Here is a 14190-nt window from a genome sequence, read left to right as displayed (position 1 = left end):
GCATCGTTCAGAGGCTGAGGCTGGGACGCCTGGACGGGCCTGGATGGGCCTGCTGCCCACACCAGGCCTAAATAAATGTGTTATTTCGCTTTGCTTGTCCAAAGAGATCCAGGACATGGAGTTTGGTGCTTTTTAACTCGGATGTCTGACTCTTTATGGACCGTTTGTGTTCTTGTGAATGTTTCTTCTTCTCTGGGCTCTGATGGAACATCATGAAGCCCGGACGGGCCTGCAGGCGGAGGTTCTGTCTCCGGGCTACATGTTTCTGAGGTTGGCTCAGTCACTGGTGCTCAGCAGGGCCTCTGAAACCAGCCGAGGTGCCGCAGGGCCCTCAGATCTATGAAGCACTTTCTATTTAATCAGACTGAGAAGATGAGACGTCTGACATCAGCTTCCTCTGCAGGGCGGCTGGACCCGGACACTCGGAGCTCGTGGTGGAGCCGCTGCTCCTCAGAAACACGGCGGTTCAGGTGTTCGGAGCGTCTGGTTCTGTGAGCAGGGACCCAGAATTCACCGGGTCTCACATCTCCTCTGTTCCTGAAAGCTGTCGGTGGGAGCAGGAACATCCAGAACATTCTGCCACAGCTTGTTCATGTTTATGCATTTAGCAGACACTTTTATCCAAAGACGTACAGGTAGGGTAAGGGGGTCTTACCTAAGGACCCTACTGGAGGTAATACCTTTCATCAGGTCTCCCACATGGAAGGTGGCATTCATACCACTACTATCCAGCTTCAGCAAAGGAACGAGATTCAGAACATCTGAATGAGAAATTTTATTCATTTTACATGAAGGAAAAATGGATCAATTTCTCTTTTATTCAAACCCTTTATTAATAATATCAGAAACACACTTTCAATCTTCCATTAAATGTTTGTGTTGCTCTTCAAGTTAAAGCAGAATCTGAAAGCTGAGGACCTCAAACGGACCTGCGACCGGCAGGAGGGAGAAACAACACCTGGTGGCAGGCGATGGGTCTGATTTGGTACCGTGCAGCTATATTAACACGGGCCTCCAAACTGCTCCAGGATGCGATCAGAGGCTCAGATCAGAGGCTCAGAGCAGCCGCTCGGTGCGACAGCTGCTTCAGCTGCCACCAGGTGTGCTTCAGCTGCCACCAGGTGTGCTTCAGCTGCCACCAGGTGTGCTTCACCTGCCACCAGGTGTGCTTCACCTGCCACCAGGTGTGCTTCAGCTGCCACCAGGTGTGCTTCAGCTGCCACCAGGTGTGCTTCAGCTGCCACCAGGTGTGCTTCAGCTGCCACCAGGTGTGCTTCAGCTGCCACCAGGTGTGCTTCAGCTGCCACCAGGTGTGCTTCAGCTGACACCAGGTGTGCTTCAGCTGCCACCAGGTGTGCTTCAGCTGACACCAGGTGTGCTTCAGCTGCCACCAGGTGTGCTTCAGCTGCCACCAGGTGTGCTTCACCTGCCACCAGGTGTGCTTCAGCTGCCACCAGGTGTGCTTCAGCTGCTTCACCTGTGAGCTCGTCTGTGGGTCAGAAAACACGCCTGAGAGCAGAGCCGGAGCCTCAGATCACATGACCTTTCACCTCTGGATCAACACCGACTAAATGAAGCCTGCGGGACACTGAACCTTCACCACCAAACCATAACTAATGATCTGATATTAATAAATTCTTCTGGTGCAAACAGGTAAACCACCTCCAGCTGAACTAATTAACTTAAAGATAAACCTGAATAAACATTATTCTGAGCTTTAGTTCTGCAACAATCTGAATTTATGAAACTTTTTAATCTTACTTTTAACTTCAGACTCGTTTGTTCAACAGCAAGAAAAAGAAAAAATGAATACGAGATGCAGTGAAACGCTCGTCTGTTCAGGAAAGCCTCAGCCAGTTAGCTTAGCTTAGCTTAGCATAAAGACTGAAAACGGGGGAAACAGTTAGCCTGGCTCGGTGCTAAGCTAACATGAACGCATTATGTCTGCTTGGTTTTACAGGATTATGTCGACTGTCAAACTGTTTCTTCATGACAGGAACTTTAATTTGTTTTTGGATGTCCAAACTGTTTTATACGCCATGTGGCTCCTCCTCCTGCTCCTGCACCTCCTCCTCCTGCTCATCCACCGTGCTTTTTCTGAATATTTATCCCTAAAAACGTGCTGTGAGGTGGGTGCTGGGTATTTTGTGAGAAATAAAAAGTTTTCTGGGAGTTTTCAGCCCGTTTTTAAACACATCTGCACACCTTCCTGTGTCACTATATTTAATGCAGAGTTATAAGTTGGTATTTTAAAAACAAACTTCAACCTTTTTCCTAAACATAACCAGGAAACTGCTGCTTGAAATGAACCAAAGTGAGAAAAAGGAAAAACAAATTAACCAAAGTGAGAAAAAGGAAAAACAAATGAACCAAAGTGAGAAAAGGGAAAAACAAATGAACCAAAGTGAGAAAAGGGAAAAACAAATGAACCAAAGTGAGAAAAGGGAAAAACAAATTAACCAAAGAGAGAAAAAGGAAAAACAAATGAACCAAAGTGAGAAAAAGGAAAAACAAATGAACCAAAGTGAGAAAAAGGAAAAACAAATGAACCAAAGTGAGAAAAAGGAAAAACAAATGAACCAAAGTGAGAAAAAGGAAAAACAAATGAACCAAAGTGAGAAAAGGGAAAAACAAATGAACCAAAGTGAGAAAAAGGAAAAACAAATGAACCAAAGTGAGAAAAAGGAAAAACAAATGAACCAAAGTGAGAAAAAGGAAAAACAAATGAACCAAAGTGAGAAAAAGGAAAAACAAATGAACCAAAGTGAGAAAAAGGAAAAACAAATGAACCAAAGTGAGAAAAGGGAAAAACAAATGAACCAAAGTGAGAAAAAGGAAAAACAAATGAACCAAAGTGAGAAAGAGGAGCTGTGACCAATCAGAATGGCAGTAACAGAACAGGTTGGTTTCCACAGGAGCTTGTTTCTAAGGTTCTGATCTTCAGGAACCAAATAAAGGCTTAATGAATAAATCTGGAGAAGGCAGCAACATGCAGGTTTGAGTCTGAGGCCGTCGTCCTTTTACATCCTGAACTGTGCGTTTGCTGTTAAAATCAGATGTTTAAACTGTCCCAAATGAGTCTGAAGTTAGCGGCTGATGATAAAAAGCTTGAAGCCTCTGAGACCCGCTGCAGCGTGTTTAAAGGTCCTGGTTCTGGTCCCGGTTCTGGTCCCGGGAACACGCCGGGTTGGAGCTGCTGGTTAATGCTTCAGCGTCCTCCACCAGCAGCTCTCAGATCAGTACAAGGTGCAGGAAGCAGGAAACCGGATCCCACCGAGTGCTGCAGCCTCCCAGCTGCTCTGGATCAATAGTTCTGAGAAGGATCCGTCAGTTCTGGTCCTGCTCAGACTTTGTCTCCCGACTTGTTGCTGTTGAGTCCGAGAGCCTGAACCACGTCCAGACTGAGGCCGCTCTTCAGAGTCCGCCTCACTGCAACACATCAGAGGACAGGTCAGGCTTCACGTTATTACCGTTAATAAAGCATTAATAAAGCATTAATAAAGCATTAATAAAGCATTAATAAAGCATTAATAAAGGATTAATAAATGATTAATAAAGGATTAATAAAGGATTAATAAAGGATTAATAAAGTATTAATAAAGCATTAATAAAGCATTAATAAAGCATTAATAAAGCATTAATAAAGCATTAATAAAGCATTAATAAAGGATTAATAAAGTATTAATAAAGCATTAATAAAGCATAATAAAGGATTAATAAAGTATTAATAAAGCATTAATAAAGTATTAATAAAGCATTAATAAAGGATTAATAAAGCATTAATAAAGCATTAATAAAGTATTAATAAAGTATTAATAAAGTATTAATAAAGCATTAATAAAGGATTAATAAATTATTAAGAAAGTATTAAGAAAAGTATTAATAAAGCATTAATAAAGCATTAATAAAGGATTAATAAAGGATTAATAAAGGATTAATAACATAATGTGAGAAAGTTCTGGTAATCAGTTAGAACCTTTATTTAACAGAGTCCAGATGTTCAGAGTCAGAACAAATCAAACATCTGTTTCAGAGTCTATAAAAGTCTTTAAATGTCTCGTGGCTCGGTTTTAAAACCGGGTTTAACTGAAGCAGAACTTCTGCCTGGAATCAGGCGGCAGAACAACGCCTTTAATTCACCTTCAACTGACCAGAAAGTGGGTCGTGGACCCGAGTCTGCAGCTTTCAGCAGAGTCCAACTTCATGGGCACAGAATCTCACAGCTGGACTGCCGGTTCTGTCAGTCCGGTTCTGTCTGAGCTCAGAGGTTCTGCCTGTTTATGTTTCTGCATTTATCAGACGCTTTTATCCAAAGACTTACAGGTAGGCAGGTAGGGTAAAGGGGGTCTTGCCTAAGGACCCTACTGGAAACCCAGATCTCCCACATGGAAGGTCCACTCAGAGGTGACCTTAGAGGTCTTTGGTTAATCTGGTTCTGTCTGACCTCAGAGGTTCTCTCTGAGCTCAGAGGTTCTGCCTGACCTCACAGGTTCTGCCTGACCTCACAGGTTCTGTCTGACCTCAGAGGTTCTGTCTGACCTCAGAGGTTCTGCCTGACCTCAGAGGTTCTGCCTGACCTCAGAGGTTCTGTCTGACCTCACAGGTTCTCTCTGACCTCAGAGGTTCTGTCTGACCTCAGAGGTTCTGCCTGACCTCAGAGGTTCTGTCTGACCTCAGAGGTTCTGTCTGACCTTGTGGGTCTGCTGGCTGTTCTGTGAGGCCCGGCCCGGCTCCAAACAGACGGTTATCAGCAGAGATGAAGCTGATATCAGACTGTTTTGGACACAGAGCTGCTGTTATGTCTCCATTCAGAGTCCGAGAGCTTCAACGCAGCGGAACCACCAAGGTCAGAACCTCAGGAACCTCTCAGCGAGACACACGGGCTTCAGTTCAGAAAAGGTCAGAACCTTCAGGGCCCGGTCCGACAGATCCTGGCTGGATCTGGATCCTCCAAAGACTCAGGAAAGGATCTTTATCTTTATTTTTCACTTCCAAACTCTGATAATATTCTATATTATCTCTGATATCTGACAGAACCTTCAACTGGATCAGATCCATCTGCAGCTGTTTCTGGAGCAGATTTACTGAACATCTGGAGTTTCAGACCCACATCCCAGCTGGGTCAGGATCCACCCGACTGCATTTTCAGCTCCGTGATTGGATGAAGCAGCGTGTTGGTCTCCTGATGAAGAACCCGACCAGAACTCTACTCACACGACTTCCTGTTGAGGCGGGACCGCTTGCGGGTCTTGGGACTGGACGGTCTGTCGGATGGGTTCTGGGTGACGGACTTCACCAGGCGGTCCATGATCTCGTCTGTGGGGTCGTCCTGAGGGCTGGTTCCGTCCTCTCTGGCCACAGACAGCTGAGATGGACTCACCCTGCCGAGACCTGAAAACCAGAAGCAGAACATCAGAACCACAAAGGACCAGAGCATCAGCTGGGACCAGGTCCAGTATCTACTGAAAGGGAACCTGAACTTGGACTTCAAACAAAGTCTTAGTCTGAGGAGGTTTGTGTGACCAGCTGCTGATATGAGGCTGACCCAGAACTCTGGGTCAGAACTCTGGGTCAGAACTCTGGGCCAGGAGTCTGGGTCAGAACTGTGGGCCAGAACTCTGGGTCAGAACTCTGGGTCAGAACTCTGGGCCAGAACTCTGAAGCAGAACCTAAAAATGACTCTGAAGCAGTGTGTTCTGATCAGTTTTCTCTGTGTTCTGATCAGTTTTCTCTGTGTTCTGATCAGTTTTCCCTGTGTTCTGATCAGTTTTCTCTCTGTTCTGATCAGTTTTCTCTGTGTTCTGGTCAGTTTTCTCTGTGTTCTGATCAGTTTTCCCTGTGTTCTGATCAGTTTTTCCTGTGTTCTGATCAGTTTTTTCTGTGTTCTGATCAGTTTTCCCTGTGTTCTGATCAGTTTCCTCTGTGTTCTGATCAGTTTTCTCTGTGTTCTGATCAGTTTTCTCTGTGTTCTGATCAGTTTTCCCTGTGTTCTGATCAGTTTTCCCTGTGTTCTGATCAGTTTTCCCTGTGTTCTGATCAGTTTTCCCTGTGTTCTGATCAGTTTTCCCTGTGTTCTGGTCAGTTTTCCCTGTGTTCTGATCAGTTTTCCCTGTGTTCTGATCAGTTTTCTCTCTGTTCTGATCAGTTTTCCCTGTGTTCTGATCAGTTTTCCCTGTGTTCTGATCAGTTTTCTCTGTGTTCTGATCAGTTTTTCCTGTGTTCTGATCAGTTTTTCCTGTGTTCTGATCAGTTTTCCCTGTGTTCTGATCAGTTTTCTCTGTGTTCTGATCAGTTTTTCCTGTGTTCTGATCAGTTTTCCCTGTGTTCTGATCAGTTTTCTCTGTGTTCTGATCAGTTTTCCCTGTGTTCTGATCAGTTTTCTCTGTGTTCTGATCAGTTTTCTGATCAGTTTTCTGTGTTCTGATCAGTTTTTCCTGTGTTCTGATCAGTTTTCTCTGTGTTCTGATCAGTTTTCTCTGTGTTCTGATCAGTTTTCTCTGTGTTCTGATCAGTTTTCCCTGTGTTCTGATCAGTTTTCTGATCAGTTTTCTGTGTTCTGATCAGTTTTCCCTGTGTTCTGATCAGTTTTCTCTGTGTTCTGATCAGTTTTCCCTGTGTTCTGATCAGTTTTCTCTCTGTTCTGATCAGTTTTCTCTGTGTTCTGATCAGTTTTCTCTGTGTTCTGATCAGTTTCCCTGTGTTCTGATCAGTTTTCCCTGTTCTGGATCTGAGGCTCGGCCCATAACCTGTGGTCAGACGATCCGAGTCTCACTAAACCCACTTTGGACGCTGTCATGTCTCAGTTTGGACTGAGCAGAACCGTGCGGCCCGGCTCGCTGTTCTGGGGTTCTTACTGCGGACGGCTCTGGAGCGCCTGAGGCCCCTCGGCTCCACGCTCAGGCTGCTGCTGATCAGAAGGTTCTTCATGTTCTCATGCTCCTCCTCCTGGTCCGACCCCGCCTCTGCTGCCGTGGAAACGGGGGAGGGGCTGTCCTGGCGAGGCACGGCGCCTGAAAACCTCTCCGTCTGCAGGGAGGAGAGAAGAGAACTGGGTTCAGCACCAAGGGAAACATCAGGTAAAGCCCCGCCCCCCGGACCCCCGGTGGGTCGGGCCCAGTGAGCAGAACCAGGCAGGAGCCCCTGAGCCGTGACCTCTGACCCCTCCGAGCAGACGTTACCTCGGTGATCATCTTTCCTCGGGTCTTGGTGCGCTCGCGGTGAGCGGCCCGTTTGCGTTTGAGGGTGAGGACCCGCTCCCGGGTGGTTCGGTACTCCAGAGCGAACTCGCTGATGATCCGGCAGAAGCTGGTGACCTTCATGTCCCGGACCGAGGAGGACGGCTGACCCAGGAACAGCAGGAAGGAGTGGAACCTGCAGGAGGAGGCGGCGTGAGCGTCCGGTCCTCAGTGCACGTGTGTGTGTGTGTGTGTGCACGTGTCACCTGTTGATGACCCTCCTGTGGACCACCTTCAGGATGATGATCCGCTGCGTGCAGTCCTTCAGGAACTCCGTCATCTTGTTCTTCAGCACCGCTTTGGTCTCATGTTTGGCCACCTCTTTCAGGTTGTCCCATGATGCTTTGCAGCGCCTCTCCAGCTGGACCAGGTTCTCCGACAGCAGCTCAAAGTCCACCTGATGGAAAACCCAGAAAGCTCGGCCGGTTAGCACCTCCTCGCCCCACAGCGGCGCTCACAGCGGCGTGCGTGGAGACGTACTTTGGCGGAGCGCGTGATGGCGGGGATCTCCGAGTACACGTCGGAGGAGTCGGACGAGTTCTCCACCACCAGGCTGCAGGTGTGGTGCAGCAGCGACTGGCGGTGCACCGTGTCCTTCACCTCCACCACCTTCTCCAGGTAGCTCAGCTCGAAGCCTTTGGCCTGGAGACAGATTACAGATTACAGCCGGAGCGCCATCTCTAATCTGTTTGAAGCAGCAACAAACTGAGCTGTGCACGCCTGAGATTCTTATCCAGCGCCACAGCCGTCAGGGAGGCGTCTGATTGGTCCTTCTGTGGCTTTACCTCAGAAACGACCCATGAACTGAGCTCCGTCCTGCTGCAGCTGTTCCACATGAGATCCCACAGAAGCGCCATCAAAGCGCCATCAGCGCAGAACAACACGCCAGGTGACCTTCAGAGTGACTCGCCGCCATGCTGGAGTCACTCTGACACTGACCTCTGTTCTGTGGATTCAACTTTTCTTTACTTCTTTATTCTTATTTTAGAAGGTTTTCTGTGAATGTTGCCAGAACAGAACCGAGCAGGTGTGTGCACGAGAACAGGAAGTGACATTCACTAGAACAGGAAGTGGCTTTCAGGAGAACAGGAAGTGACTTTCACGAGAACAGGAAGTGACTTTCACTAGAACAGGAAGTGGCTTTCACTAGAACAGGAAGTGGCTTTCACTAGAACAGGAAGTGGCTTTCACTAGAACAGGAAGTGGCTTTCACTAGAACAGGAAGTGACTGTCACGAGAACAGGAAGTGGCTTTCACTAGAACAGGAAGTGGCTTTCACGAGAACAGGAAGTGGCTTTCACGAGAACAGGAAGTGACTTTCACGAGAACAGGAAGTGACTTTCACTAGAACAGGAAGTGGCTTTCAGGAGTAATAATCAAAGAAGTCTCGGTGCTGAAATAAAATTTGATGAAATAAATCAGGACGTTATTTTCCAGCCCGAAGCTTCCAGAAGCTGAAGGAACCTGAGCAGAGAGACACATTGGACCCAGAATCTGCCTCATAAACACTTCTGTGGCTGTTCAGGAACCTTCGGTCCAGTTTAGTGTGACCCAGGTTCTGGCGGCTGGTTGAAACCTCACAGAACATGTTTCAGATGATCATCACGTCACCTCCTAAGTTCACCTGTTCGTGTTTGTGTGTGCGTTCTCACGTTGGAGCTGTTGAGGAAGTTTCCGATGGCGAGCAGCATTGCCAGGATCCTCCTGAATGTCTGATTGGATGCCAGCTGCTCCATGCCCAGCTTCAGGTCAAACAGCGGCTCTGCGATCTCCTGCAGGGGGCGACACATGGCGTTAAACAAAGCTGTAAAGGTCAGGGCCACGGCTGTAAAGGTCAGTGCCACGGCTGTAAAGGTCAGTTCCACGGCTGTAAAGGTCAGTTCCACGGCTGTAAAGGTCAGCGCCACGGCTGTAAAGGTCAGCTCCACGGCTGTAAAGGTCAGTTCCACGGCTGTAAAGGTCAGTTCCACGGCTGTAAAGGTCAGTGCCACGGCTGTAAAGGTCAGTTCCACGGCTGTAAAGGTCAGTGCCACGGCTGTAAAGGTCAGTTCCACGGCTGTAAAGGTCAGTTCCACGGCTGTAAAGGTCAGTTCCACGGCTGTAAAGGTCAGTTCCACGGCTGTAAAGGTCAGTTCCACGGCTGTAAAGGTCAGTGCCACGGCTGTAAAGGTCAGTTCCACGGCTGTAAAGGTCAGTGCCACGGCTGTAAAGTCAGTTCCACGGCTGTAAAGGTCAGTTCCACGGCTGTAAAGGTCAGTTCCACGGCTGTAAAGGTCAGTGCCACGGCTGTAAAGGTCAGTTCCACGGCTGTAAAGGTCAGTTCCACGGCTGTAAAGGTCAGCGCCACGGCTGTAAAGGTCAGCGCCACAGAGCTGTAAAGGTCAGCGCCACGGCTGTAAAGGTCAGTTCCACGGCTGTAAAGGTCAGCGCCACAGAGCTGTAAAGGTCAGCGCCACGGCTGTAAAGGTCAGTGCCACGGCTGTAAAGGTCAGTGCCACGGCTGTAAAGGTCAGTTCCACGGCTGTAAAGGTCAGTTCCACGGCTGTAAAGGTCAGTGCCACGGCTGTAAAGGTCAGCGCCACGGCTGTAAAGGTCAGTTCCACGGCTGTAAAGGTCAGTGCCACGGCTGTAAAGGTCAGTGCCACGGCTGTAAAGGTCAGTTCCACGGCTGTAAAGGTCAGTTCCACGGCTGTAAAGGTCAGTGCCACGGCTGTAAAGGTCAGTGCCACGGCTGTAAAGGTCAGTTCCACGGCTGTAAAGGTCAGTTCCACGGCTGTAAAGGTCAGGTCCACGGCTGTAAAGGTCAGCGCCACGGCTGTAAAGGTCAGTGCCACGGCTGTAAAGGTCAGTGCCACGGCTGTAAAGGTCAGTGCCACAGAACTGTAAAGGTCAGCTGGTGTACTCAGAGGTTGACCACCCGACTGACCGGGTCTTTATTCTATCAGCTGCTGAAACTTTGTTCTGTTTTCACTTTTTGTATTTGTGACGTTAAAGTGTAAAAAAGAACAGATTTGACATCTTATTCCAGCTGGTACTTTTCTATTAAACTACGTCTGTCTGATCGGATCAGCCAACAGGTTCTGGTTCAGACCCGTTTCATCTGACCGGAGACGATCCCCTGGACGTCCCAGCTGCAGGAACACTGATGCACCTACAGGCCGGACTGCGGTCGGCGTGTTTACCTTCTCCAGAGCCTCGTAGTTCAGTTTGAAGGCCCACAGCTGCAGGCGGGGGGTCAGGGCGTTGATGGAGGCCAGGCTGAACAGGAACTGCTCCGCTGTGCCCAGGGGGACGTCAGGATTGGCCAGCTGGGCCTCCTGGATCTTCTGCTTCTCCTCCTCAGTGGGGGTCATGGTCAGGATCTTCTGCTCGGGACACAGGGGGGTTATGGGGGGGTCATCTGCACTGATGAGACTCACTGCTCAGACAGGAAGTGGCCCGTACCTCGATGCCCTCCTTGCTGATGGCGAACTCGTCAAAGTTGAGGATGGCGGTCTTGATGACATGGACGGCTGGCAGGACGGTCATACCGATGTTGATGGCGTTGCTCCTCTTGGGGTCCAGAACCAGAATCTCAGACTTTTTAATCTCAGGTCCTTTCTGCACAGAACCAAAACAAGTGAAGTTAGAGTTCGCTCCGATCCAACAGAACCAGGCCCCGCCCCTTAATGTGTCTGCAGGGCGCCTCTGATCAATCCAAACCTAAGCCCCGCCCCTTAATGTGTCTGCAGGACGCCTCTGATCAATCCAAACCTAAGCCCCGCCCCTTAATGTGTCTGCAGGACGCCTCTGATCAATCCAAACCTAAGCCCCGCCCCTTAATGTGACTAATGTTGACTGACAGCTGCAGATCGCTGATTTGAAGGTTTTTGTTTGCAGCCTGACAGACGAGACTTTGGGCTCCAGAGGGGAAGGGGGGGGCTGGTTACCTTAGCAACAGGCAGCTCCTTGGCTTTGGACTCAAACAGGTGTTCGAGGCGGCTGGTGTCCACGGAAACCTTGTCCAGCGACGCCCACACCGTCCCCCGACCGAAGCGACACTTCTGAGGCCCGTCGGCCTGCTTCAGCTCCTTCCAGAACAGCTTCACCGTCTTCTTCTTCCTCTTCTGCGGCGACGCCGAGGATGGGGGGGGGAGGGGGGGAGGGGGCGGAGCTACACCTCCCAGGGGAGGAGGTGGGGGAGGGGGAGGAGCTACACCTCCCAGGGGAGGAGGTGGGGGAGGAGGAGGCGGTACAGACATGCCTGGGGGGGGAGGAGGAGGAGGAGGGAGGCCAGAGAGGCGGGAGGAGGAGGTGGAGTCGAAGGCGTCCATGTCCAAGACGTCGATGTCCTCCTCGTCCAGCAGGTCGGAGAAGTCCAGGTCTTTGATCCGCAGCGCGGCGGCGCTCGGCTGCAGCTGGTCCCAGGCGTCGGCGGCGCCCCCGGCGCCCAGCGGGGTCATCGGGATCTTCTCCAGGCGGCGAGCCTGCGTCTCCACGTCGATGCTGCTCTGCTGCCGGAGGAACCGGTTCTGCTGGACACGGCGACACCTTCAGGTCACATGATCATCATCAGCCAGTCAGAACACGTGAAACAGGAAGTGAAAGTGCACCTGACGCTCCTCAGCCAGCCGGGCCCGGGCCACCTGGGCGGAGCCTCCCAGGCCCTCCAGCTCCGCCCTGCGGGAGGCGCTGCTCTCGCTGGGGGGCGGCGGCTCCTCTGAGCGCGCTCTGAGGCTGGACAGGCGCTCGGACACACGCCCACAAAGATCTTCACCTGAGAGGAGAGAAGCACAGAGAGGTCTCACTCTGCTAAAGTTCCTGAAACCAAACAGACTGAAGATGGTTTTTATTGTTCAAACTGGATCATCAGAACCAGTTTCTAATGAAACTGATCTAATGTGGACTCTTACAAGGCATGAAGGCTCCTTCTTCTTCGGTGGTATTGGGTGCAGCAGCACTGGGGCTCAGCGGCACTGCGGCAGACGTCTTGGAGTACAGCATGTCCATCAGGAACCTCTTATCATCGGACAGAGTGCTGCACTGACGCTGCACAGCTGCACACAGAACCACATCTGCATCACGCACTGCATTCTGGAAAATATCTGTCAGCTGGGCAGGAGGGAGGAGGAGGGGAGGAGGAGGAGGAGGAGGAGAGGAAAGGAGGAGGAGGAGAGGAGGAGGAGGGAGAGGAGGAGAGGAAAGGAGGAGGCAGCAGGTGGAGGAGGAGGAGGAGAGGAAAGGAGGAGGCAGCAGGAGGAGGAGGAGGAGAGGAAGAGGAGGAGGAGGAGGAGAGGAGGCAGCAGGTGGAGGAGGAGGAGGAGAGGAGGAGGAGGAGGAGGGCAGCAGGTGGAGGAGGAGGAGGAGAGGAGGCAGCAGGTGGAGGAGGAGGAGGAGAGGAGGAGAGGAAAGGAGGAGGCAGCAGGAGGAGGAGGAGGAGGCAGAAGGTGGAGGAGGAGGAGAGGAAGAGGAGGAGAGGAGGAGGAGGAGGAGGAGAGGAGGCAGCAGGTGGAGGAGGAAGAGGTGCATTGTGGGTAACTCTCACCTGGGTCATTCTGGGACTCTGAGTTCCTGTTTTTGTCCAAACCTCCGGCTGTTGAAGCTGAACGGAGACAGAAAAGTCTGAGTTTGTTACGTTCAACGCTAAAATCAGGTGTGAAAGATCAGCGGAAACTTACCTCGATGTTCTTCAGCTGCCACTCCTCCACCCGACTCTCCTCCACCCGACTCTCCTCCACCCGACACTCCTCCGCCCGACACTCCTCCACCCGACACTCCTCCACCCGACTCTCCTCCACCCGACTCTCCTCCACCCGACTCTCCTCCACCCGACACTCCTCCACCCGACTCTCCTCCACCCGACTCTCCTCCACCCGACTCTCCTCCACCCGACTCTGCTGGTGGCTGAGGGCTCGGAGTCATGACATCATCAGACGAGGACAGCCTGGGCTGGTTTGAGTGCCGACTTCTTCTCTTCTCCCACTGAGTGGCTGCCAGGTTGCGCAGGAAGGTGCCTCTGTGGGGGGGGGGGGTCATTGATTAAAACTCATAAAGTTTGTTCAAAGATGATCCTCAAAAGTTGGAAGCAGTTTAAAGTACAACTTCAAATCAGAAACAGAAAAAAAATCAGTTATTCCCACAGTTTCTGACTTTTACTTCCTGTTGAGTCTTAGCTTCATTTCGTCTGTGAACAAACATCATTTCTACACCTCAGATGTTTGTTCACAGATTAAATGAAGCTGAGACACAACAGGAAGTAAAAGTCAGAGGGATGGAAGAATTACTGCTGTGTCCCATGCTGTCCAAACTTCTTCTGATTTGGGTTGAATTTCTCTCTTTTCAGCATTTTTTGTCATGAAATCAAAACCAGTGAATGTTTGGCATCAGTCTGTGATATAAAACATCGGCCCTGGGGGAGGACGTGTCCTTCTGTTTTTCATTATCATGAAACAAAGACCACTTACCACTTCCTCCTTTCTGTGAACCAGGTTGTGCCACAAGCCGAGGGCCCAGAGTACGAGCTGAGAGCTCAGCTCGAGGTGTTTGTAAAGCTTCAAGTCTTCGGCAGAAAGAGTCAGAACCAAAAGACAAGAAGGAGAAAGTAGAAGAGTAACACCTGAATAAAATGAGCAACATCACATGGAAGCAAATTAACTTCAAGATTAATTATTCATCAAATCAACTGAATCATCAGAAATTCTTCACTGCAAAACCAAACCAGCTCCAAGCAGATACCAGCAATTAGACTGCACCCAGTTACAAACCACATCACACCAAACAGTTCAGAACCAGAGAATGGGTCAGACCCACCCACCACCAGAGACACCCCCCACATGCACACACCCCCCCCCCCCCCCCCCCCCCCCCCCCCCCCCCCCCACGCACACACCCCCCCCCCCCCCCCCCCCACACACACACCATTCCTGCCGTCGGAGGACAGTCTGAGGGGGGGGGGGCACCACGTATCTATCTGTTT

General features: G+C 50.3%; 1 protein-coding gene across 1 annotated transcript in view; it reads right to left on the bottom strand.

The window, feature by feature from the left end:
- Positions 1-2727: 2727 nt before the first annotated feature.
- fhod1 (formin homology 2 domain containing 1) overlaps positions 2728-14190 on the bottom strand; it is a 57082-nt gene continuing 45619 nt past the window's right edge. The window contains exons 15-28 of the mRNA XM_072379796.1: positions 12893-13230; positions 12760-12816; positions 12128-12271; positions 11828-11991; positions 11165-11746; positions 10680-10835; positions 10418-10600; positions 8888-9007; positions 7716-7877; positions 7442-7632; positions 7179-7371; positions 6855-7026; positions 5215-5391; positions 2728-3429 (exon numbers count right to left, since the gene is read on the bottom strand). Of these exons, the coding sequence (XP_072235897.1) occupies positions 3344-3429; positions 5215-5391; positions 6855-7026; positions 7179-7371; positions 7442-7632; positions 7716-7877; positions 8888-9007; positions 10418-10600; positions 10680-10835; positions 11165-11746; positions 11828-11991; positions 12128-12271; positions 12760-12816; positions 12893-13230 (2725 nt within the window). The 3' untranslated portion in view covers positions 2728-3343. The remainder of the gene's footprint in view (positions 3430-5214; positions 5392-6854; positions 7027-7178; positions 7372-7441; positions 7633-7715; positions 7878-8887; positions 9008-10417; positions 10601-10679; positions 10836-11164; positions 11747-11827; positions 11992-12127; positions 12272-12759; positions 12817-12892; positions 13231-14190) is intronic.

This window comes from Leuresthes tenuis, unplaced genomic scaffold, assembly GCF_036924035.1.
Source record: "Leuresthes tenuis unplaced genomic scaffold, fLeuTen1.0.hap1 SCAF_2, whole genome shotgun sequence".
Classification (NCBI taxonomy): domain Eukaryota; kingdom Metazoa; phylum Chordata; class Actinopteri; order Atheriniformes; family Atherinopsidae; genus Leuresthes; species Leuresthes tenuis.
Note: the sequence above shows the minus strand (reverse complement) of the source record. Positions and strands in the feature narration are given on the sequence as shown.